General features: G+C 35.3%; 1 protein-coding gene across 1 annotated transcript in view; it reads right to left on the reverse strand.

Annotated features, from left to right (window-relative positions):
- Positions 1 to 26,684, reverse strand: part of PCM1 (pericentriolar material 1) — a 106,951-nt gene that overhangs the window by 79,070 nt on the left and 1,197 nt on the right. Inside the window, 10 exon segments of the mRNA XM_050802146.1 lie at positions 500 to 609; positions 4,179 to 4,356; positions 11,347 to 11,463; positions 11,649 to 11,819; positions 12,510 to 12,779; positions 14,134 to 14,379; positions 15,802 to 15,919; positions 16,185 to 16,366; positions 16,645 to 16,793; positions 26,052 to 26,119. Coding sequence (XP_050658103.1) covers positions 500 to 609; positions 4,179 to 4,356; positions 11,347 to 11,463; positions 11,649 to 11,819; positions 12,510 to 12,779; positions 14,134 to 14,379; positions 15,802 to 15,897 — 1,188 coding nt within the window. The 5' untranslated portion in view covers positions 15,898 to 15,919; positions 16,185 to 16,366; positions 16,645 to 16,793; positions 26,052 to 26,119.

Genomic DNA, 26,684 nt, shown 5'->3' on the forward strand with positions numbered 1-26,684 from the left:
GCATTTATATCACTTACAAAGTGCATCAAATTAAAACACTCACTAACTCTCAAATTAAGAACTTTCTTAAAATTGTTAGTAAATTATTCCTTCAAATGAGGATTCCAAGGTTGTATGGAGTCCCATGTATCTAGTCGAAGGACAGAGATTTAAAGCAGTCTTAATGGTTGTAGACTATTAAGTCTTGTAAAGGAAAAAACATGTCATCCAGTAGCATACAAAGAAAAACTTCACTAATCACTTCATTCAAAGAAAATTCTCCTCTAATTTAGTGATTCTTAAAGTATAGCCCCCAGATCACCGGCATTGGACTGAGACATGGAGAAACCCACCCCAAATCCATGAATCATAATTTTGGAGGTGGGGGGACCCCTCCAATTAGAAACCTACACTGCTAAACAATCATGCCAGGTGATATGTATGCTCACTGAAGTTTCAGAATCACTGTTGTAAGTAACGTGATTTTTTAAACTCAACTATACTGAAACACCTAGGTTACCTGAGAATCACGAAGCTGATTATGAAAACGCTGAATTAAGTCATTCAGTTCTTCATTTAGTTCAGATGTGATACTGACGCCAGATAAGCTACCTGCGGTTTCTGCAACAACTGGAAAGAAATTAATAACTATTGATTAATATAAATAAAACACCTTTTTTAATCTCTGAGAAGCTAAAAATAACTTTTAAAAAAAAAACCTTGAAACTAGTTAACAATCCTATCTATCTGCCAACAATCATTTTATTAGAAGTTTCCATCTAACTTAAAAATGAAGGGATGGTCACAAAACTCTAGTAAAGTGATTCATCTTTTTCTGTCCCAACATACAAGGAGGGTTACTATTACATCCCAATAGCAGTGACTCAGTGGAGCAGGTCTGTCTAAGGTCAGTGGGGAGTGGAAGGGAAAGTGATAGTGTAAAAAAGCACAGCTGATTCTGACAGGTTTCCATCTCCATGTTCTTGAATAGAATCAATTCCCTGGTAGAGCAGCTGGCAAACTTTTCTTAAAGGTTCAAATAGTAAATATGTTAGGCTTTGTGGGAAATACAGTTTTTGTCTCAACCACCCAGATCTGCTTTTACAGGGTAAAAGCAACCACAGACAATGTAAACAAATGGGTATGGCTGTGTTCCCTAAAACTTTATTTCAGGGCCGGGCGCGATGGCTCAAGCCTGTAATCCCAGCACTTTGGGAGGCCGAAACGGGCGGATCACGAGGTCAGGAGATCGAGACCATCCTGGCGAACACGGTGAAACCCCGTCTCTACTAAAAAAAATACAAAAAACTAGCCGGGCGAGGCAGCGGGCGCCTGTAGTCCTAGCTACTCGGGAGGCTGAGGCAGGAGAATGGCGTAAACCCGGGGGGCGGAGCTTGCAGTGAGCTGAGATCCGGCCCTGCACTCTAGCCCGGGCGACAGAGCCAGACTCCGTCTCAAAAAAAAAAAAAAAAAAAAAAAAAAAAAAAAAAAAAAAAAAAAAAAACTTTATTTCAGGCAATGAGCCAAACTCAGCTGACTAAAGTTTGCTGACCCCTGCAATAAAATGGATAATTTATTGACGTGGCTGTTTGTGATACAAGTCATACTAAAAGACTGTGGTTTTTATCTTCTTAATTTAAAAATAATGTCCCCATATTCATAAAGCAGTTTTGTGACAATAATTTTCATAACAGTTACTGTTCTACTAATGAATAACTCCATCCTTATCCTCACTTGTAACTCTCCAACTCTACAATAGACATCGGTGGCGAGGTACAGTGTCTCACACCTGTAATCCTGAAACTTTGGGAGGCCGAGGTGGGCAGATCACTTGAGCGCAGGAGTTCAAGACCAGCCTGGGCACCACAGTGAGACCCCATCTCTACAAAACTACAAAAATTAGCCCAGCGTGGTACACCACGCCTGTAGTCCTAGCTATTCAGGAGGCTTGGGTGAGAGATTCACCTGAGCCTGGGAGGCAGAGGCTGGAGTGAGTCAGGATCACGCCACTATATTCTAGCCTGGGTTGACACAGCAAGACTGTGTCTCACAAAAAAAAAAAAAAAAAAAAAAAAAAAAAAAAAAAGGAAAGAAAAAAAGACAACTGGTTAAAAATTGCTACTGTTTTAAAGGAAAACACTACCTTTTTTCCACTGAGAACTGAGAATATCAAGGCTATATGGAATCCTATATATCTAGTCAAATCTCTATGCTGAGAAGAAATTACAGTACTGATAACACATGTAACTTGCTAGTTAAGTGGTGAAAGGGACACGCTTTGAGGTAACATAATTATCCCAAGATAATATCTCATATACCAGATTAAATACTGTAACTGTAGCTTTTCATGGCTGTTCATTAGTATGCCCCTGCAAAATCTCACAAATACAAGACTAAATTTGTTTTAAAATTACTAAGCTAAAATTCTTTTTGAAACAGTATGAAATAAATTCAAACTCATGTGCATTCTACTCCTATTTTCTGACTCATAATAGTGTATTTTTTAAAAAGAAATTATCTGCTTACTTTCAAAAGTTCATATTCAGAAACAGAAACAAGACCCTTGACCTAGAATTCAACAAATGTAATTCTGCTAAAATTCTATATAAATCTAGGCAAGTCACAAACTCTGTAGAGTTCCTTCGCTACAGAACAGAAATAAGAATTAAAGCTCTGAGTAACCTAGAAATCTCTGATGATCAAAGGAGATTATGTAAGTTTAGAGATTAATAGAACTATCAAAGGAAAGCTTTTAAATTTGATATTTCAAACTCGAAAAATATTTAAAAGGTTAGTCATTAACTAAACTAGTCATTATGTTAAAGTATTTTAATTATCATTTCCTAAATTATCTATTTTCTAAATATAAAAGCTAATGGTACTTTAAATTTTACAATGGAGAAATGGGGACAAAAATCTTTGTAATTATTACTATATACAGCTATGTAATTATTACAAAACAGTAAGTTATTGGCCAGGCAGGGTGGCTCACGCCTGTAATCCCAGCACTTTGGGAGGCCGAGGTGCGCAGATCACGAAGTCAGGAGTTCGAGACCACCCTGACCAACATGATAAAACGCTGACTCTACTAAAAATACAAAAATTAGCCAGGCATGATGGCAGGTGCCTGTAATGCCAGCTACTCAGGAGGCTGAGGCAGGAGAATCGCTTGAACCTGGGAGGCGGAGGTTGCAGTGAGCCAAGATCATGTCATTGCACTCCAGCCTGGGAAAAAGAGCAAGACTCTGTCTCAAGAAAAAACAAAAAGAGTTAAGTTATTTGAAAGTCATAACGTTCCTTATGAAAATGTAAACTTAAATTAAGTATAACAGGGATTAGACAGTTGAGTCAGTGGGCTAGGTTTGGACAGCAGAATAAACTGATGCACAACAGGGCAGCGTCAGTGAGAACCTAAACTGCCTTGCAAAAACAGAGTGCTCAAAGGAGAGAAATTATTATTAGAAGGGAATGGTGGGGAATAGACTACTAGAAAACATAACTTAGTTTTGTTGAGTTTCAATAACTAATCATCTTTTTTTTCAATTTAATGAGACACTAAAATACCTAAGTTTGAAGGTGATGATAAACTTACAAAATCAGATTCAATACTAATAAATTCAATACAACTTTCATCTAAATCACACATGGCTATGAGGAAAAGAGGAAGAAAATTTCTCAGTCTCAGGAAGTATAGACTATAAATACAGTTCTAAAGAGCTAGTATATACAAAAGGATCCCTAATTAAAATAACAGCTACTACTAACTTTGAAGACTAAAGATACTTTATAAATTTATTCACTGCCTCACTTAAGGTTTTAACCCTTTCTTGGGAAGCAAGCAAAGAATGACAATCCTAGCTGAAAAAAATAGAAAAAAAGGAAATAAATGCATCACAAGCCTTATCAGTCTGAGGTACAAAAACAGAACTACAGCCTGTCTCTTTTACCTCTTAAGGGTACTCTCTGATGAAAAGAAGAGCGATCTGGCTGTCTGCATGGTATAGTATGATGGCCAGGAGTAGTCCCTGCAACCTTTTCTGCATAACCAGAGAAAAGCACAGGAAAGTATAAGCCTCATATAAAGGTTTCTAAACTAGACAACAATCAAGATCTGATTATGTAATAATCAGCATCCACCCTGCAATACAATTATGTATGAGTCTTCCTTGCAAAAAGAATATTCTCAGACTGTGACATACCAGAATCATCCATCACTGCAATAGCTTGCTCTGCTTTATGTTGCAGAGCTAGAAGCGCAGCCTGCCGTCCCTGTAGAGCTCTTAGTTGCTCCTGTTGTTGTAACATTCTTTTTAATAAATCATGTTGTTTCTTCAAATTTTCTATCTCTTCCATAGGCTCCTGCTGAGGATCTCTGGCCTGGAAAATAAGACCAACAATACTCGTATCTGACTATTAAAATCCACGTTGCTGTTTCAACTATCAATGGCAAAGTATACACATTGATAACAAATTATTAAATATACAACCCTAAATATAGTTTTAGCAGACATCAAGAAAAAAGAGTAAGAATAGAATGATGACACAGAGATACAGCCTGCCACTTAAGACTTAGGTAATTTCATAGTAAAAAGCTATATAATCAATGGCTTAGCAGGAATAGGAACGAACAAAAGGAAAAGAAAAAGACACACAAAACATAAAAAAGGCCAAGAGGGATGGGGACGGATACACACACACACACACACACACACACACTGAAAAATCTAGGCCCCTACAGAAAAGTAGGAGCACATTATGCTGGGTTCATGACCTGAAAGTCTTGTAATCCCAGCACTTTGGGAGGCCGAGGAGGGCAGATCACAAGGTCAGAAGTTTGAGACCAGCCTGACCAACATATGAAACCCCATCTCTACTAAAAATACAAAAATTAGCTGGGTGTGGTGGTGTGCGCCTGTAATCCCAGCTACTCAGGAAGCTGAGGCAGGAGAATTGCTTGAACCCAGGAGGTGGAGATTGCAGTGAGCTGTGACTGACTGCGCCACTGACCGCCAGCCTGGGAGACAGAGCGAGACTCCGTCTCAAAGAAAAAAGAAAAAAAAAAAGAACAAAGATTAGAAGTAAAATTTAAAAACAACCACCACCAACCTAGGAAACAGGCACACATACTATTTCTAACAAAGGACTGAAATTTCAAAAATACATTTTTTATTTGATAATCTTATGTAAAAAGAATTTAATTGTATCACATTATCAGACATATAAGAAAATAACAAATTTTATATTATGTATCAAAGACATCATTATTTTACTCTTAAATTATGCTGATTCATCTGAGTCTGATGACATAAAATGGAAGTAAATACTTCCAAATTCCCTGAAAATGCTAGGAAGTTATCATCTAATCTAAAAGTAGAGGGGATGGATTAAATAAGTGGCACTTACAAAAAATGATGAAATTTTAAGTGTTAATCTTAAAACTGCTCAAAATGTAACCCAACAAGAAAATGGAAAAGCTAAGCAGAGACAAATTTAAATACAACTGGAAACAATATATTACAAGCTAAATTATATATTGAAATGTATACCATAATTGTATTTTTCATCACCAATTTACCTTTTTAAAAGTCTTATTTTAAAAGTTCAATGATTTTACCTAATATTTACATAAAATATATCACTTTTGTTTCACTTAGTCAATTTTAAATCTGCACTGCTAACAAATATTGGTTGGGGTTATGTAAATTTTAAATAAACAAATGACTAAAGAGAGCAAAGAAGTTCAAAGATTTCTTTTGAAAGTAAAAATGCACTGATCTACACTTGCTATGCACATTTGATTCCTGGAGAAATTATGGAGCACACAGACGGGCTCAAGAGAAACTCCCTTCTGGGTGACATCCTTTACCAATACTATATAAAAATTTCTTTACCTCCCCACGTAAAACTCATCAGTATTGTGAATAAGCATGAGTAACTGTGGTAGTATTTTACACTTTCACTTGGAAATCAATAAAATAAGTAAGTAAACAAATAAGTACAAGGCAAAGAGTTAAATATTCAAGAAAGTTATGATCAAATAGGAAGTTGGCTATAATTAGATTATTTCATGTAAACATCAGAGGTGCCTAGTCAGTGCCTATATATCCTAGACCATCTCTAGACTTCATGAGCATGGGAAACAAATAGGCTACCTGGATTTTGGTAACCCAATATTTATTAGAGGTTTTTCTGTTGTCTTGAACCTCTAAAACTGAAACTTTTAATAAATTAAGTATTGTTTACTCAGTTCTCTCCTATCCTATGTAAGGGAAGTTACTTTATAAATATTTACATCCATTTCTGTGGAAATTCATCCTAGTATGGCTTATTTCCAGACAGTTTACATCTTTAGGAAAAAAAAACTTTGAAGGGTAACGATAATTATCAACAGCTAGCCCTCTCAGAATGCAGCAAAAATAATTTCATAATGATTTCATCAAAGTCGACGGTAAAATGTAAAACCAAACCAAACAGGTACAGATATCAAAGGAATGAGTAAAAAAAAAAATCCCCAGGTTGATCAAATACCCTCTAGCAAAGCATAAATTATAATTAGGAGAAAAAAATTATGCAAATGAGAAAAAAGCATACTTTTTTAAAAGTTCTTTAATCCTTATTAGTCACAAAACTGTGATAACCTAATTATAAAGAATTCTAAGCTATTAAACACAATTATCTTCAGATTTTTCACTAATGCAAAAATGAATTCTCAACAATTTTCAAAATTAGTGAAGTACTACTACTACATAACTTTCACATTCATATAAACATTTCAGACTGATGCTCAGAAAAACTGAGCCAATAGATGGGAGCCTATGATGAAATATACAGAAGAGGAAAAAAATAAAAATATCTAGGTAGGAGTAAGAAGATACCAGGAAGATGGCACCTGGCACAGAAATCCTAAAAGGATGCTAGGTGTATATTAATGCTTCAAATACATACTTTTCTTTAAACTTTTTTTGAAAAAGTCACCTTCACCAACTACATTTTTCGTTTATAGAATAAAAAAATAACTTAGGCATCAAATCCTGAGTTGTAAATATGTAACAGTGCAATTTCAGAGAAGCCTCAATCTTCCTTTCCTCTACTCAACTGAGGTTCCCCTAGTAATTATTAATGGACCCAAATGTATTTTTCCAGCTTCAGATAATTATGTACTTCAATTTCTTAACGTGAAGGGTGAGGAATTGTAAGCCTAGAGAAGATAAAGCTGTGACTTATTCAATGTCACAGTTAAGGGAAATCGGGTTCTTAGGCTCCAGTCTTCTTTACGTCATTTTGTCTCCTCCAAATTATGCGCTGGTTTCTAAATACAAAAGTATAAGACATCATATCTGAAGAACCATAGCTAGTTTACAAGACAGGGCAAGCTCACATGAAATAACGGGCAATGATTAAAATAATGGCAAAACACAGGTACAAGGTACAAAGAAAGCTTATAAATTTTAAGAGGTGAGATTAAGTTGGGGGCCATGAGTATAGGAAAATAATGAAGGCATGGCTACTCATAGAAGGCTTTCTTTTGTAAAATTATGCAAGATGTCATCATGTCTTAAAATACTCCGTAAAGTAGAACGTGCCGTTGGTAGGCAGCTCTAGAATATCAATCATTTCATAACATGTGTAAGTCTCAAGGTTGCTTTCAACCCTGAATCTCATGTAAGACCCTCAACTATGTTTTCCGCTATTCTAACAGAAAATACTACATTTTGAAAAGATTCTAAGGAGGAAAAGGGGGTGGGGTGGTGAGAATGACAGTTCCTGCACAGTAGAGAAAAAATAAACACAGGTGGTGGGAATTAAGATTTCTTTCCCTGAAGAAATTAAAATAATTTTGCAAACAGAATACTAACAGAACAACGAGACAGCCTTAAGAATCAACAAAGTCAAACTGGAATAAACACCATAAGCAAATTCAAGACAGAATAGTATTCACCTATAAGGATATTATTCAAAGAAACCTAAAAACAGAAAAGTGGTTTTTAAATTGTATGTAATGCCTTAAGAAAAAAAGAACTGGCAGATACTGTATTAACTGTTAACTCTTAAATTTTGCTTGTCACTATTCAGAAGGATTAAAGAGAAGAAACTTCCAAAGGTTACCGATTATGCTTCATGTTTATTTGCTCTTCTCCAATGCTACTAGTTTTTAAAATAATCAGCTACTTTCTTTACTGTTGAACTGGGGAAGCTTTTACTTGATACTTGATGTAGTAAGATTCCCGTAACTAATTTCAAACTGTGCTCCCAAATTCTTGTAGGAACCAGAATAAACAAACACAAAATGCCAAAATATCTAGAGGTTAAGTTTTATCATTTGTAAATAGCCACACACACCCAAAAAAAAAAAAAAACATAAAATGAGCATGGGAAACAACTAGCCTATCTGGATCTTGGTAAGCCAATATGGGAAAATGGGAGAGTGTAGTCCTAGGTAATAAACCAGTAATAAAACATATGAAATTAGTCTTACCTATACTCAATTATTAAAATAGTACCTTGCTCCTGCCAACAGATACATGCACTTTTATAAATGATATTTTTATTCAAACTTTTTTTTTTTTGGAGACGGAGTCTCGTTCTGTTGCCCAAGCTGGAGTGCAGTGGCGTGATCTCAGCTCACTGCAACCTCCGCCTCCAGGGTTCACGCGATTCTCCTGCCTCAGCCTCCTGAGCAGCTGGGATTACAGGCTCACACCACCATGCCTGGCTAATTTTTTGTGTATTTTTAGTAGAGACAGGGTTTCACTATGCTGGCCTGACTGGTCTCGATCTCCTGACCTCATGATCCGCCCGCCTTGGCCTCCCAAACTGCTGGGATTTACAGGCATGAGCCACCTTGCCCGGCCTATTCAAACTCTTTTATGTGGAACTACAAATAGTTGTCTTTAACTCTATCTGGAATGCCATTATGCAAATAATGGAAAATTTAAAAACCTTTTAAAAGAAACACTGCAGAAAAAACAAGCAAAACAGAGGCCACCAAGTCAGCTGGATAATCTTTCTATAAAAGCAAAGGAAAGGGGTTTCCAAAAACAAAAATATAAACCAAAAAATCCGATACTAAAGTACCACCTAAATTTCTTTATTTATTTTTATTTATTTATTTTTTTTGAGACAGTCTCACTCAGTCACCCATGCTGGAGTGCAGTGGCTCACTGCAACCTACACCTCCTAGGTTTAAGCGATTCTCCTGCCTCATCCTCCTGAGCAGCTGGGATTACAGGCGTGCGCCACCACGCCCGGCTAATTTTTGTGTTTTTAGTAGAGACAGGGTTTCGCCATGTTGGCCAGGCTGGTCCCGAACCCCTGACCTCAGGTGATCCGCCCGCCTCGGCCTCCCAAAGTGCTAGGATCACCACGCCTGGCCCCATCTAAATTTATGAACGCGAATATCAGAAACAAAGGGCAACTGACTGATGGCTGAGGTTTAAGAACATGTTATAAAAAAGGGAATAAATTACATTTCAAAACCTCTGTTAATGTAAATTAAAAATAGCTGTCAGATATAATCCATGGAGAGGTATATAAAAAAGTAGAAAAGAAAAACATTAAGGGACAGAAGTTTACTAAAGCAAATTACAGTATGACAACTATATTAACAATATGTAAGTAATAGCAACAACAGAAAAGCAAATAAAGAAGAAGAAATATGAACAAAAGAAGTGCTCATTTAAAGACTTCCCAAGTTAATATTGGAAAGTATACCTTTGAGGGAAATCCATGTTTTCGGCTATATTTCCTATTAGGCCTCAGTTCCCTGTCATTCTGAGGTCTGTCACCTTTCCCTTTCGGACTTGTAGTAACGTCAATGTCTGAAACCTGTTCTTGTGAAGCTGAATTCCCTAGTTTGTCCTCAATGCACGGCCGAACTCTCAGACTAAAAGATGCCTCCTCCTTTATTAAATAGTGTAGCATATTAATTTCTTAACACAAACTCCTGTTTAACATATAAGCCAGCCTTATAAAACAACTTAAAAAGTACTAGTCTACCTTTAAAAAAAAAAAAATCAATCCACATCCCCCTCCAAGTGGCAGTAAACTTAGTCTTTTAGGTTTTCTGTAGACTAGACTGTTGCTTACTGTAATTAAGCAAGTACCACACCCTGGGTAATTACCACACTACACAACTGTTAAAGCACATTTTTAACATTTATTCTGCTACATGTTATTAGCCAACTTTCATATCATCATTTTATATTATGAAAGAAACTGTCATCACAATGAATACTTTATACAAATTACAATACATCTACACAAGTTCCCACCCCTTCCCAACAGAATTCCTTTACCCACATTGTCCTAACCCTTTCATTTCTGCTGGAATCTAAGGAAGAAATTATGCCTAGCACCACTGTAAATAGAAAAACAATTTCCCCACAGTAAAATCCATTCTTCAACAACTTTGGCTCTCCAAGTATCTCCTGTTGAAAATAATGTAAAGAAAAGAAATTCAAATTGCCTCTTCAAATTAGGAAGGTCCGGGAAGAGAAAGGAGGCAGGTAAGAACTATGCGGTCAATACTAATAGGAAACAAACCTTCAAATTCCTAATGCTGAATGGCATTTTCAATACCTCAAAACCCGAAGAGATACATGCTTATCCTCTCAAAACAAAAGCTTTACTAATCTGTAATAGGTGTTAAAAGTTTAATAATGCACGGTTATAGGCACACCTGTTTAAAATGCCTAGAAACACCCTAGCATTGAACCACAACAGGTTTTATAAATCTTTCCTCAAAGTTTTGTAAATTACTATTTTTCAGAAAAGCAGTACTTTACTTCAACAAATTTGATTTTGCAAAGTCAGCAATTATAGCATTTTTCTCATTGTGAATAAATCACAATGTAAATGCTATCCTGTCCCATTTACTAGTTTTTATCTCAATTTTTCAGTCATCTGGTTTTGCTCCAGTACTAGGATAGAGTCCAAGAAATGAAAAATTCTGATATCCTTAAGGAGTCCTCAGTGACAAATGAACTTGGTTATTTCCAAAAGACTATATGCTAAGTAATCACTAATGTTGCCTATTGCCCTTAATTCCACCATCAATTTTAACTTGTTTGATGCTTCTTAAAATTAGTGAAGCTTTGCTTAACAAAACAAACTACAAAAACAATGTTTCTATAAATTGAAGATCAAAAACTACATTTTCAAATCAACCATTAAAATTATTTTTAGCATTAATAAATAAAACTTAACTTCCATGTTTAAATACAGAATACATGCAGCATTAACAATTTGAGGGTTTCTTCCCTGGAATACACTTTTCATTAAGGAACGCCTAGAAAATAACATCTTGAAAACTGGGAGAAAAGTTTAAACCTTCATTTCCAGCACTTTAATTACCAAAAAGCTGCTTACCGTGGTATCTGAAGCCTCAGACTGCACATCTATGTTTAGCGATGTGCTCTCAGCTACAGAACCAGATCCCACAGCTGAATCTATAGTCCGAACATCCTCCTCCTCATTTTCTCTAGCCTGAAATATTTTAGTGGTATAAATCATACAGCTATTAAAATGGGCAATAAAATGTTATAATGGATGGCACGATTTTTTGAAAATATGTTAACTCCTCTGGCGTGGCAACAGAATGTCATCAGTAAATATACACTGAGATACTACAGAAATAACTCAATATACTATTTTAAAAGTCTAATACTTACAAGGATTTTTTTAAGAAATTTCATATATGACTTCTCTTGTTCTTTAAGGTGATCTATTAGATGAGTAAGGCGCTCAACATTAGCAGATCTCTCATTTTTCTCTACAAGATCTTCCCGCATGGAACTAGCTTTAGTAATATAATCACGAATTTGAACAAGCCTGCTTACAATCTGCAGGGGAAATATTTAAAAAAAAAAAAAAGCATGAAAGCACACAATATATAAAACTGAGGATAATTAGTTCAACAGCAACAGTTTAATTTTTATTTCGAAGATAATGAAAGATACTTGGATTATTGTGTGAATTAATACATGCAAAAAATCGGAATCCAGCTTAGATTTTAATCAAAACATAATTAGTAACACTAAAAACTCCAATCGCTGTCAATTTAAAAATAAATTTAAAAATTTTAATCTACAGTATGTGAAAAATTTTACTTCTACAACTGCACACTAAACTATTGATATAAATTTTCCTAATGTTTACATAAGTTATAAATTATACGTATTATAGTTTTGCAACTACTTTCCAAAAGAATTATATTGCCATTTTTAAACATTCCTACAAAAATCTACTTATCACTTTGCTTCCAATCCCCCTTTACTAAAAACTGGCAATATGCTATATTGCAAATAAACAGAAGCCTTAATTAACCTGAATATGCCATTTCTAAAATTATTTTGGATAAACAGAAATTTACTCTATTTTAAGTAAATCTGGCAGACTAAGGAAGGGGATCAGTGAAGCACTTTAATTCCACCTAACTAAAATTCCTGTGTGCATAATCTAATTTTTTACATCTTAATGTTAGTATTTTGAGCTTTGTGAAAAGAACGAGCAAAAGAAAGAAATGTTATCACCTGGCTGCTCTCCATTGCAGGTTCTCCCCTCCCATCTTCTTCAGACACCTGACAGTTTTGCAAGAGGTCATTACTTAGAGCAGAAGCAAACAACTCTTTACATTGTGCTGATCCAATCGTTTCTCTGTTTGGGGGACTTGTAGATGCATCTTTGCTCTTGTTAGTATTAATCTGCATAGGCAAAAAGTTGAAGGGCTTTCGGTTTTCACTAAGCTGACGTTTGTTGTTAGCAGCTGTTGCTCTACCTTGAGAATCACTTCCAATGCTTCTCTACATATGAAAAAGAAATCAAATCACACAAACATTAATCTTATGACAAAATTTTGTTTTAACCCCAACGTTCTTAGTTTCACCATCAGATATTGATTCAGAAGGTGCGCACAAACAGCTTTGCAGTAAGAACTGAAAGAGTTTTGGCTCTGTAACAGTCTTTCACTAAAATATGAAAATTTGATTAGCATTTTCTAGACTTCATTTTGTTGAGACAATTCAACCGATGAATATGAACAAGATTAGTCTAAGTGAAGTACAGGTTGAGTACTCCTTATCCAAAATACTTTGGACAAGAAGTGTTACGAATTTCACTTTTTTTCAAATTTTGGAATATATGCATAAACATGAGATACATCCTGGGAAAGAGACCTAAGTCTAAACATAAAATCCATTTATGTTTCATATGCACCTTATACACATAATCTGAAGGTAATTTTATACAATATTTTTAACAATTTTGTGCACGAAACAAAGTTTTGATTGTGTTTTCACTGTAGCCCGTCACACAAGGTCAGGTGTGAAATTTTCCACTCATATCGGCACTTAAAAAGTTTTGGATTCTGGAGCATTTCAGATTTTCGTGTTAGGGATGCTCAACATGTCCTAGGACCATGGATCACATTTTAACTCATACTGCTTTTTATTACTTGCTTATAGTATTTTTATAGGCTTTGGACCCAATGAATCAATGTAATTAAAGCTGTGTCTATATGAAGAACTGTCTGAAAAAGTATTCAGCTCAGTGCCTGACAGTTAAGTGTTCAATAATTGATAGATACAAATAAATGATACATGATCATCACCAACATCATTATCCGACTTGAATCTACCTTTCTACATTTTTGGAAATGTGTGTGTCTGTATGACATAAAGATCTGACAGTAAAATATCTGTGAAGAATTTATTATCATTTTTACTTGCTTTTAAGATCTAAACTTTATTTTGGTGATCATAAATAGAAAATAGTTTCATTCTAAACTTGAGGTAACCCACCACATCCCACACTTAGCCAATGATATATATACTAAACTGGAACTTTCCATTACTTAATATCAATTTTATTCAGTTACTAAAAAGCAAAATTTAGTTTCATAGTAAAATCACTTGAGTTAATCATACAACATAGTATAAAGTCCAGAAATACATGTCTTTAGCAAGTTTAGAAATGAGACTTCATTTCCCTCTAAACAACACAGGACCATCCCCAGTGATGAAAATTCTTTTCGTAGGCACAGACATTTTTTTAAAAAGTAACATAAAAACTCAATTTTCTATTCCTAAGACGAATTATTTAATCCATTTCAAGTATTTCTCACAGTAATAACTTGATTTTTAAAAATAATTCACAAACCTGATCTAAATCACTGAAGTTTATCCGCTGTTTCAGTTTCTCTAATTCTGCCTGCTCTGGGACAGACATCTGACTCATGTATCTACTGTGTGGGAATGTATGTGGAGTCTTCGTTCTTCGCCTTCCAACTCCCGGTGACGACTCCGGAGAAATATCATTAGTTACTCTTTTATCACTTTCTACACCAAACTTTTTCTTATTCTTTTCTGATGATCTATTTGCTTTCTTCTGTTGGCCACCCCAATCCTTTAAAAAAAGTAAAAGAAAAAGTTAACCTGGTCTCTATCAAACCAGGAAAATAGTTTGGTATAATTAAAAAGTTTTGGTCAGTTTTAAAATTAAAAATGACAAAACATTTTTGACAGACTTACACTCCTAAAGACCATTATTTACTTCTATTAACCCATTTTTCCCTCATTACATCTACCCTAATTTTATAGCCCATCCTTCAGAAAATAGATTATTTTCTTATCAAGATCACTAACAAATACAAATCCTCAAATGCCAACCCTAAAATCAATCTGAGTATTTCCAAGAGGATTTTTTACACTGTTATTTTCTATTATAAATAGAGAAATAAATTAAATACCTTTACTGACCTCCTATAAACTCGGTATGTATCATAAAAAGATCTGAAATCCAATCAACCTAGGTTCTAAAACTAATTACTGTTTTCTGAAAAAACACTCCCCTGCGTGACCCTAGGCTATTTATTTCACTTCCTATAGTCTCAGTTTCCTAATCTCTAAAATAGTGTCACCTTCAAAACAGGATTAAAAAGAATTAGTACCTAGCATTTAGCAAACAATAAATATAACTTTCATTTTTATAGATAAAAATGTACATGATAATAGCTAATACGGAATTACAAAAGTGCTTATAGTTTTAACTGGAAAACATTTTTATTTACTTCATTATACCCACATAACCTAATTCATTCAACAAAAAGGTCTGTAAATTCCCACTTTATCCAATTGGAAGACTCTTTTAGTTACTAGTATAGCAAACCACTTGGGATATTTTCCTTATTTTAACAAAACTCCCTTCTTTACGAATTGTCCTTCCACCCAATCTATGAGTGAATATTTCTGCCAACCTGTTACACTACTTACCTCACCCCATCCTCGCCACAGAAAACTGAAAAAAGAAACATATCTAATCCAAATTAGCATAATCATACTTTAAAATTTCAAATTGGAACTAAGAGATAACTAGTCAGTACATAACTGCAACCATAATTAAAAACTTTAGAACGACGGGACAGCCACAGTATATCACATGGACCAGAGGAGAGAAAACTGGTCTGTAAAGAGAAAGCTGTGTTAGGCAGATGCACTCAGAAGCAGAGTTAGGGTGGTGAAAATTCTTGACAACTTTCCAATTCCTTCTCCCAGTCCCTTCCTAAAACCCAGCTGCATGCCTTAAACATGATTTCCATAAAAAAACACTTTTACATCTTTATATAATAGTAAATCTTCTTTCTGGCTTAAAAGCTAACTCAATTTGATTTCTGTGTCTTCAATTAATATAGTAAACAGCCCAGGGACCCTTAATATCTTGGCCAGAAAGTGTTTACAAAGAGCATCGGTGAGCTAAATTTGGTCAGGGGGCAAATTGCATTTTAACATTAATAGCCAACAACACACCATGAAGAGTAAGGTATCATACCATATTGTTGAGCCTGTCATCAACATTCTCATTGCTCCAATTTGGTAAATCCTGATCATTCATGCCATCTTCAAAAGGACCTCCTCCTGTGGCCATACTGGCTTTAACAATTAACTCTCTGCAAAACAAGTTAAGAACTGAGCTTTAACACATAAAAACAAACTCGTTTTTTAAATCACTCCAAGAAGTGTAGCAATACAATCATTGAAGCACTGATTTTATGAACTAAAATGAGGCACTGTCAACCACATCACAAACAAACTGATTTAGCTGCAATAGGCATATTATGATTAAAATGAGTTGGTAGTTGGAATGACAGAGAAAGGAAAATCCCTGAATATACCTTATGCGCACTAGTCTGCATACTAAGTAAGATTACTTACTTAATTCAACACAGTCCCAAAAGGTAGAACAATAAGGTAGGAAAAATGTCATAAACAGCTAGAACCAGAACTTCTCTCAGGAAAGAAAGTATCTCTGTTCTGACAATGGACTTGGGATGAAGATGATACTCTGAATACAGGCATTAGTTCTGTGCCAAAGATTCAAAGAGAGGAGAACTGCGCTGCAAGAAACAAGAAGAAAGTTTGGTTTTATCAGGAAGGAAGGTACGATACTAAGATGATAAGAAAGTGGGGAAAGAGAAGCAGGACTAGGGCCAAAAAATCCAAAAGTGCAGTGGCTAGAAGACATTTTAAGAATAGCGATGCTTACTACCCTACTTTAATTTGTATTAGTGCTTTCTCTAAATCTTGTTAAAGACTACCACACTCAAATCCTCCCCATAAAAATGGGGTTTTTGCTTGTATATGTGAAAATCAAGAAAGGGACTGAATTTCATACCTGGGTCAAAGAGATGAGAAAAAGCATCAGCAATGGTGGAAGTAGAGGTTCAAAGGCAGAGATGATCATCAGAAAATAATATTTCTGCATAATCTTGCGGAAGACTTTGGATTTCTACTAGCTGTGGAATTGTACAGGTTGAAGGGGTGCTAGTTGAAAGAGGAGAGGTTGAGATAATTTTATCTAAAATTCAAGGGACAGGAAAAGCCATTAAACTACAAACAAAAGCACTGACACTCGAAAGAGACAGTTTGGCCAAGGTCATTCAGCAAAAAATGGCAATAAAAAATATTAATAGGCTGGTTGCAGCAGCTCATGCCTGTAATTCCAGCACTTTGAGAGGCTGAGATGAGCAGATCACTTGAGATCAGGAGTTCAAGACCAGCCTGGCCAACATGGTGAAACCCCATCTCTACTAAAAATACAAAATTAGCCGGGCATGGTGGCAGGTGCCTGTAATCCCTGCTACTTGGGAGCCTGAGGCAGGAGAACAGAGGAAGCCAAGGTGTAGTGAGCCAAGATTGCGCCATTGTACTCCAGCCTGGGCAACGAGCGAAACTCCATCTCAAAAAAAAAAAAAATTAAAAATTAAAAATTAAATAGTAATAATTATAAAAACCCAAGTTGCTTTAATTCTGAGATCTTAACTCATCCCATTCACTACAGAAAAAATATCAAAAGGATTATCAACTCTGAAAAAGTACAATTTGTCCCACAGATGTTTTCATGCTAGAATATCTATTAGAATAACACATTACATTAACAAATTATATAGCAAATTAAATTTTATCTCAAAAATGATAAAAATTCAACAAAATATTTATTTTAAAAATCTTAAAAATCACAAATACATTGACCATTCCATTATATTTTACTGTTCTTTTTTTTAATGAGCATATATTACTTTAATAATTCTCTAAAGAGTTGAAAAGAAGTATATTTTAAACCAATAGTCAACATTATGCTTAAAATAAGACATGAAGGACATCCCTAATAAAGACCAAAATAAAAATGCTACATATCAGTTATTTAGCATTCTTTCAGAAATTCTATCAAGCAGAAAAATATGAAACAAATATTAACAATAAAAAGAGAAAAGGTGGTATTCTTAAAGAGTGTTTTTAAAAATCTAGAGAACATCAAAATATCACCAATACCACTTAGAAAACATAATGGGGGAAAAACGATGCCACTCATAATGGTGACAAATATATAAAATGTCTACGAATAATAAATTGGCTTCATGTCAAGAAGCACTATTAAACTCTATAAAACAATATGGGAGAAAAAATGTGAATAAGTAGAAAAAGTATCTTCCATGATGGGAAAGTAAATATTACAATCAATCACTTTTTCTAAATGTATATTGGCTTAATTTAATTCCAATTAAGATTCCACTGGAATTCTCCTTAGAACTTGACAATTCTAAAATTTATCTGGAAGAATGAATAAGTCAGAAAAAAAGCTACCATCTGTAAAATAAAAGCAAGAATAGCAACAGAGGTCAGGAGGTTAGAAAGCTAATCCAAGTTAGCTGTCTATATAGTTTCAACAATGCCGTCTATATGGTTAAATTAGTACTAGCTGAGGAACAAAAACACTCAAATACATGCAATCAGAAAAATGTGGTTAAGAAAAATTAGTAACAGCTAACACATTTTATTTTGTTTACTATATGCCAAACACCATGCTAAAATATTTTATGTCCATTATGTCATTTAACCCTCACAACAATTCTATGATGTAGGAGTGAGCAATTTGCTAACAGATCTGAAAACCACACATTTAGAGCTTTAACAGTTTTTCTTAGTATTCTTCACCTCAGTCACAGAAGAGAGAAAAAAATGGTTTGAGTCACTACTTTCTCAATTCTCCCAAGGATAGTACATATCCAGAACCATCCATCCCAGACACATAGAAAAAAAGTGAATTCACAGTAAACAACAGATGCCTTAGGGTATTAGAGTTTAATTCTCTCCCAACTGAGAAAGGCTGCCTTATATCACACCATCAAAATAGTCAAAGATTAAAACAGAATTTTAAACATAAGATTTGTAAAAGACAAGAAAATGGAATGCTTTTTAAAACAGAGAACTTACTAAATTGAGAACACAAAGAAATAAAAAATAAAAAGTTCAACAGATTTTATTCATATAAAAGTAAATCCTAAGTGTGCTGAGAATAGTAAATGAGAGCTTGGGAGAAAAAAAATCTGAAAGAGACATGAAGTATAGTTAATACCTTTGTTATACAGAGAATTTGTTTTAAAAAAATAAAACTGGAGAAATACAAGCAAAACAAGTAGTTTGCACAAAAAAAAAAAAAAACACGAATATATAAAGTCCAGTTGCAAATTAAAATAAACTATTAAATTTGCTAACTTTCATATAAATTACATATTATCTAATTCTCATGGTAGTAAAGGGAAAATGAAATTCTCTGACACTATATTGAGAATATAAACCAGAATAACATTTCTGGAAAGCATTTAGGCAATACTGTAGCAAGAACTAAAACGGAGTTTTTGACGTAGTAATTCTACCTCTTCATAAGTAATCTGAGAAAACAACCTTAAATGTGGTGGAAAGAACTATAATGAAGTTATTACGCTATAATTGTGATAAATTAAAATATAACACTAAACGTCAAAGGACAAAAATCAATGCTTTTAGGCAAACTGTACTACACCTGCAGGGTAGAATACTAAGTACCCTTCAAAATATGTAATTATGAAGACTGGACAATATAACCTGTCATTATATCATGGAAAAAGTAATATAAAAAAGTAAAACAGCTGTATGAAAAATTATATATAAATTTTTTTAAACAAAGCTAAGAAACTTTATTAAAATGCTTTCACAAAAGCAATTATTGGTTACAGGGTAGGCACTGGTGATCTTTCTTCTTTTTTCGGTCTCATGTATTTTCAGGAAACAGTTTACATAATTATTTATACTAGTAATATACTTTAAAACTTTAAAAAAGAATTAATATCCAGAGAACTACACACAGTGAACCAAAATGACTAATTTAAATAAAATATTTTGCAACTACTGTTTTCTACATATCACATAATTTGTAATATTGAAGAATAAAACAAGCATGCAATAGAAGTGATGCCATATTTAAAAGTACTAAAAGCAATTGCTTTGAAACGTAAATTGGAAGGGAAAATTAAGACATTTAAGTCAAAATTATTACATATCATTTTTATCTTAAAAGAGTATGTTAGCTACACTTTCTATCAATAGAATAATGAAGCAACAGTAAAGTAAGATAAATGTATTAAGAATGTATCTCGGCCGAGGTGCGTGTATCAAGAGGTCAGGAGTTTGAGACTAGCCTGGCCAACATAATGAAATCCCATTTCTTCTAAAAATACAAAAATTAGCCAGGCATGGAGGCACATGCCTGCAGTCCTAGCTACTATGGAGGCTGAGGCAGAAGAATCAATTGAACCCGGGAGGTGGAGGTTGCAGTGTGCTGAGATCACGCCACTGCGCTCCAGCCTGGGCAAGAGCAAGACTCCATCTTAAAAAAACAAAAAACAAAAAAAAAAACTAGAAAGAATGTTTTACCTTCTATTTTCCTATTACAATAAATTCCCCCTAAAATGCAGAGCTTGTTCCAAAGACCTATTTCTGGTTAATGACTTTGAACACTACTAAAATAAGGTTTTAAAACAATTTTAAAACTGTACACTGTAATTCGTTTGAGAAAAATAGATTTTTTTTTCAATTATTTTAAAAGAAAAATTAGTAAAATCTTATCTAGTAAGTTGGTAAAATAAACAATTTCATCCACTGTTACACTGTGACTGCCATGGGGGTAGAATACTTTATAACTTAATAATGATGATACCAAATGTGTTTAAAAGGCACAGTATTAGTATGCCTTTAAAAAGTAAAACTGTAAGTATGAAGCTAAAGAAATTATTGCATATGGATCAATTCTTAACGTATTAACATTCACAACATTTCCCAAAAATTTTAAGTATCTCCCTCATAAGAGGTAACAGCATGTTATTTCTCTCTTCTTTATGCTAACCTCTTTAACCACCTCAATGTCACCATTAAAAATACAGGATCTCTGCCTTCTAAATTTTATTCTGCAAACACATTAATGTAAACTAGTATTCAGAAGTACAGAAAGTATTCCAATAACAAAAAGACTAAGGATGTACAGAATACCAATTCAAGCAAAATTTCTGGGCAGCATCAACAGAACTTGGTGACTATAGTTCCCCCTTGCTGCAGTTTTGTATTGCAGGATTATAGTTACCCACACTCAACCATGGTCAGAAAACAGGTGAGTACAGTATAATACGTTATTCTCAGCGACAAAGACCACATTCTTATAACTTTTATTGCAGTATATTGTTGCGACTATTCTATCTTATTAGTTGTTAACCTTTTACTCTGCCTAATATATAAATTAAACTTTATCACAGTACGTACATACAGGAAACAACATACACACAGAGTTTAGTACTACCCACAGTTTCAGGCATGCACTGGGGGTCTATGGAAGGTATCCCTACAGAAAAGGGCAAACTACTGTATTATGACGTGGGCGTTAAGGAAGTGGAGTTAAAGGATAAACCCTAGGTCGCTAGAAACTGGGTATGTGACACACAGTTAAACTGATTAGAAAAGCAACAAGTTTTCTTTGTTGAGAGATGATAAGTTCAAGTTATAAAAATGCTGAGTTTGAGGTGCCTATAGTGCACCCAATTAAACTGTCTAGTTGACAAATAGTGACCTATCTCTCAAGAGAGAAATCAGGGCTGGAGAGTCATCCACTCAAAAAGTGGGACAGAGGACTCAGGGAGACGACAAAGAGTAAGAAAAGACCAGATCTTAAATACACTGGTATTAAATAGAGAGGCAGAGGAAAAGGACATACTAATATACTAATGAGGTACAGAAAGATAGGAGGGAAACCAGGAGAGCCTGTCAAAAGGGGAAAAGTATATCAAGGAGAATGTGATAAGAAACCAAACAGTTACCTTGCCAGATAAAAGAAGGACTGAGAAGTATCGTCCTGGATTTAGCAACACGGTTACTGTTGACCTTGGTGAGAAGTTTCAGCAGGGGTGGTGAGGGTTAATTCCGTAACTGGAATGTATTATTGGGAGGAAGGGGAATAATAAAGGAAGTAATTAGCTAACATTTTTAAGCAATCAGCCTATGATGAGAAGCAAGCAGAGACAGTCATAAAGAAAGTTTTATTAAAACGGAAGTATCTTGAGTATGTTTACAATTTGTCGGTAAGCAGGGAGATACTGGTCAGGTGTGGTGGCTCATGCTTGTAATCCCAGCACTTTGGGAGGCCGAGGCAGGTGGGTCACCTGAGCCAGGAGTTTGAGACCAGCCTGTCCAAAATGGCAAAACCCTATCTCCACTAAAAATACAAAAATTAGCCAGGTGTGGTGGCACATGCCTGTAACCCCAGCTACTCAGGAGGCTGAGGCAGGAGAATAGCTTGAACCCAGGAGGCGGAGGTTACAGTGAGCTGAGATTGTGCCATGGCACTCCAGCCCGGGCAAAAAGAGAGAAGTTCCATCTCACCAAAAAAAAAAAAAAAAAAGAGGGAGATACTAAAAATGCAGAAGAGAAAGGAGATAAGCAACTAGCATGTGGGCTCTGAGAAACCGGGGGCCACTGGGATCCAGAGCAAAAGACAAATGATTAGCTTTAGACAGGAACAGGAACACCTCTTTAACTGAAAAAAACAAGGAAGGATGGAATCGGTTGTAGGCTGGCTAGCAGCTGTGGTGGTAGGAAACCAAGGGTGCTCCTAAGTGTTGTGAAGTAGGAAGGACTGTACATTAAGTGTGAGGGTGAGACAGCAGTGTCTGCGAGATCGTAGAAAAGTAGGAAAAGGAGAATGACTCTCAACAGCAGTACGGACTCAGGGAAGTGAGAGACTATTCACTGATGTAACAAGTACTACAAATATTTTTTTCCAGCAGTGCTCATAAGCCTCAATATAAACACTCCACTGAATTCATCCAAGGTTGAAATTTTGCCAGGCAAGTTTAACAGAAAGACAGTAAGATAAGAAAGTTGAAGCTATAAGAAAACAATTGGTAGAAGTAATTGATGACAGTACTATGGGCAGCTGAATGGGGATAAAAATACAATCATTCTACTTTAAACACACACTTCTACTCATGCTATGCTTTACTAAACAAAGTTGAAACTATTATTTCCAAGTTTCATTTAGCTATTCTTGACAGCCTTAGTGGGCTTATCTTTTATACAAAGACACAAAAATGAAAATATACTATGGCAGTATTAAGCTACTTTCAATGACTAATTTTTTTTTTTCTCTAAAAAGAAAATCCTGTTAGACTGGGCGCAGTAGCTCACGCCTGTAATCCCAGCACTTTGGGAAGCCAAGGTGGGTGGATCACGAGGTCAGGAGTTGAAGACTAGCCTGACCAACATGGTGAAACCCTGTCTCTACTAAAAATACAAAAATTAGTCAGACGTGGTGGCATGTGCCTGTCATTCCAGCTACTTGGGAGGCTGAGGCAGAAGAATCCCCTGAACCTGGGAGGCAGAGGTTGCAGTGAGCCGAGACTGTGCCACTACACTCCAGCCTAAGTGACAAAGCAGACTCCATCACAAAAAAAAAGAGTATCCTGTTGCAGGATTCCTACTACAGACATATTATGATAGAATATCACAGTATTAATTACCATGAAAATACCTACGACTACAGTTTACCTCTGAAATAAGAATATAAGGTAAAGAACAAATTCAAAGTAATCGAATAATCAGGCCAGATGCAGTGGCTCATGCCTGTGATTCCAGAACTTTGGGAAGCCAAGGCGGGCGGATCACTTGATTCGCCTGGTCAACGTGGCGAAACCCTGTCTCTATTAAAAATGCAAATATTAGCCATGTGTGGTGGGGCACACCTGTAATCCCAGCTGTTTGGAAGACTGAGTAAGGAGAATCAATTGCTTGAACTCAGGAGGAGGGGGTTGTAGTGAGCCAAGATGGCACCACTGCACTCCAGCCTGGACAACAGAGCAAGACTCTGTCTCCAAAAAAGAAAAAAACCCAAAGTAATCAGTAAAGAAAAAAATTATTTTTTTCTCAAACGGCATTAAATTACTCATAGTCCCCTCTGAAAATATCTATCCAAGACATTCTTGTAATTTTCCTGACAGTAACTGGCTCATGGTTTCACACTCTACTTCATTCCTTGCTTTCATGACCTAAACACTTGCAATGACTTTTCTAAGACTCTGGCCTCAATTCCAATACCCATCTCATCTTCTCTATTCCAATACTGAACTGATCATTTGTTCGGGATCCTGAACTTCTGAAGTTCCTCTTTCTGATCATAAGTTTTTGCATTCTACTTCTCTCACTTTATTCCTGCTGAAACTGCTCTTAGCCTTCCTGAATACTAACAGCCCCTTAATCATTTCTCTCTCCCTAAATCCACCAATCCCTTGATTCCTTACTCAAACCCAAACCCAAGTAAGTCATTCCAAAAAAGCCTTGCTAGCTAGCAACCTTCACTTCCTCACCTACTTGCCTATTGTGTCAACTCAATTCTGGTTAAACCCCACCATCTGTTTTCTCTGCTACTATTCTTAAGCTGTCAAAAAGTGGGAAAATAGTCATAAAATGGCATTAACTGTGATCACTATTAAGGGATGCTACACTCCACATAACACATATACTTTTAAAATGTAAGTTTACTCCATGAGGTAAGGCACCCTGTCTGTTTTGCACACTGCTGTATCTCTAGTACTGTAGCTATTACACAGCACGCTGCAAGGCACTCAATCAAATCTGTAAAAATGAAAGTACTGCTATGTATCTCCGGTTGCCTTCTTAGTTCTCTACTGTGAATCTCACAGCCTTACTACTTTCTCCAAGTCTCAAATCCACTTTCCTCCTTCAGAAGAAAATGGCCAAATCTCCTATTGAAAAAACCCGGGTTTTCCAATTTAACTCAATTACCCTTTATTTTTATTCCTCTTATCCATCATCTTCCCCAATGTGCTAAAAGGAAAATTTTATAACTAATTTTATAATTATTGTTTATTTTACTAAAGCCCACCATACAGCAATCACTCTAGTATTAACTCTCATACACACTCACATGTGACCTTTCCCTTGAGTTCCATTTTTCTTGCCTTGTTTTGTTAGTCTTCCAATTTAAAAAAAACCCACTGAGAAGTATAAATAAGATACCCGTCAACTACCTATTTGTACTTTCTCATAAGTCTCATTTCATATCCTCACAGGAGAGCTATAAAATAAAAATCTGTCTGCTTTTGTGGAAAGTAAGAATATATATTAATTTCTACCAAATTTTTTTTTTTTTTTTTAAGATGGAGTCTCGCTCTGTCGTCCAGGCTGGAGCGCAGTGGCACAATGTGAGCTCACTGCAACCTCCCCCTCCCAGGTTCACGCCATTTTCCTGCCTCTGCCTCCAGAGTAGCTGGGACTACAGGCGCCTGCCATCACGCCCGGCTAATCTTTTTTGTATTTTTAGTAGAGACGGGGTTTCACCATGTTAGTCAAGATAGTTTCAATCTCCTGATCTCCTCATTCGCCCACCTCAGCCTCCCAAAGTGCTGGGATTATAGGCGTAAGCCACCAAGTCCAGCCGATTTCTACAAAATTTTCAAAATGAACTTTCTTAAAATTTTAACAGTAGAATTAAATGTAGCTTATTTCTTTCTGAAGTTTTTTATGAAGAGATATTATTTCTAAAAAGCTTTTAACAAACTTCTAATTATCTTTTAGTCATTTTTCCAAACTGTCCTTTGCAAACAATTATTTAACTTCTCCTAGTAAACTTACATTCTACAGCACTGACTTTATTCTACTGGACAGAGAATACCTTTATGTCACTTGCATGTGACTATGCACTAAAAGTAATGTTTAAAGTAATTTTGTACCAGGAAAGGGAGATTGAAGTATAAAAAAGAATAATAAAGTAATTTCAAACAACTAAACTTCGGCCAAGGTATAACAAGTTCAAAAAGTAGAGTTCATGAACAGCCAATTAATAGGAATGTTGTAGAAGAGAACCCGAGATTAAATGGATTTGGTAAGAGAGGCTATTCAGTTACAGGACAAATTCAAACAGGTTAAAAAATTCTGAGAAAACAAATAAATTTCAAACGGTACTGCATAAACCATTCTAGTACTTAATAATTAGGAATGACACGGCCTTTCCTAACAAAGACATACGGGCAGGCCAAAGCAGCATGTCGAAAAGCAGAGCAAACAGGGCGGTGAACCCAGAATGTTTGTTTACTAAGCAGAGACGGTCCTCAGTCATGCACTGTTATTTTGATAGCAGTGTCCACCATAAAGTCGTCTTCAACTCTAATACAAAGGATAATACAGATGATAATGTCAAATTACCTGTTTAGAAACTAGTTTTTGCAGCTCAGAAACTGCTCCTTTCCTGCTCCACACTTCAAAGCTGTTTCCTGCTTAGGATTAAAAATATGTATCACTTAAGTAAATTACTTACACTACGAAATATAGAATAACAAATACGACAGTTTTGGTCTAAAATAGGTTTAGAAAGATCAAAAGAAGGGAACAAATATAATTTATCCATATTTTAAAGTTACCTGAATTCTTTTGGAAAATAGTGTGATATGCATTAATGCTTAAATCCTCCAAACTTCTAAAATCCTACCAAACAGCAAAGTAGTATCTACTTCGGAACAGTATAACAAAGATGGTTAGCCCTAATTATCCTTTAATAGTCTATACCAAAGTTTACTCCTTTGATTGATCGAGCTTCCTGTTACTCAAACTATTTAAGAACCTTACTCTTACTCAAACTATTTAAGAATCATATATCCGATGATTTTAAAATGCTCTTTTAAAAGCTATTGTACTTCACAATAAAATAACCTTTTCACTACATAAATACTAGGTTTACCTTCAATTCAAAAACTCTGCATTATATTGGTGTTCAGTGGCCCTCACCAGGAAGGTGCTAGGGAAAGAAAGGAGCAGGTGCACCCGAGGCTCTGCAACACC

This window comes from Macaca thibetana, chromosome 8 (genome assembly GCF_024542745.1).
Source record: "Macaca thibetana thibetana isolate TM-01 chromosome 8, ASM2454274v1, whole genome shotgun sequence".
Lineage (NCBI taxonomy): Eukaryota > Metazoa > Chordata > Mammalia > Primates > Cercopithecidae > Macaca > Macaca thibetana.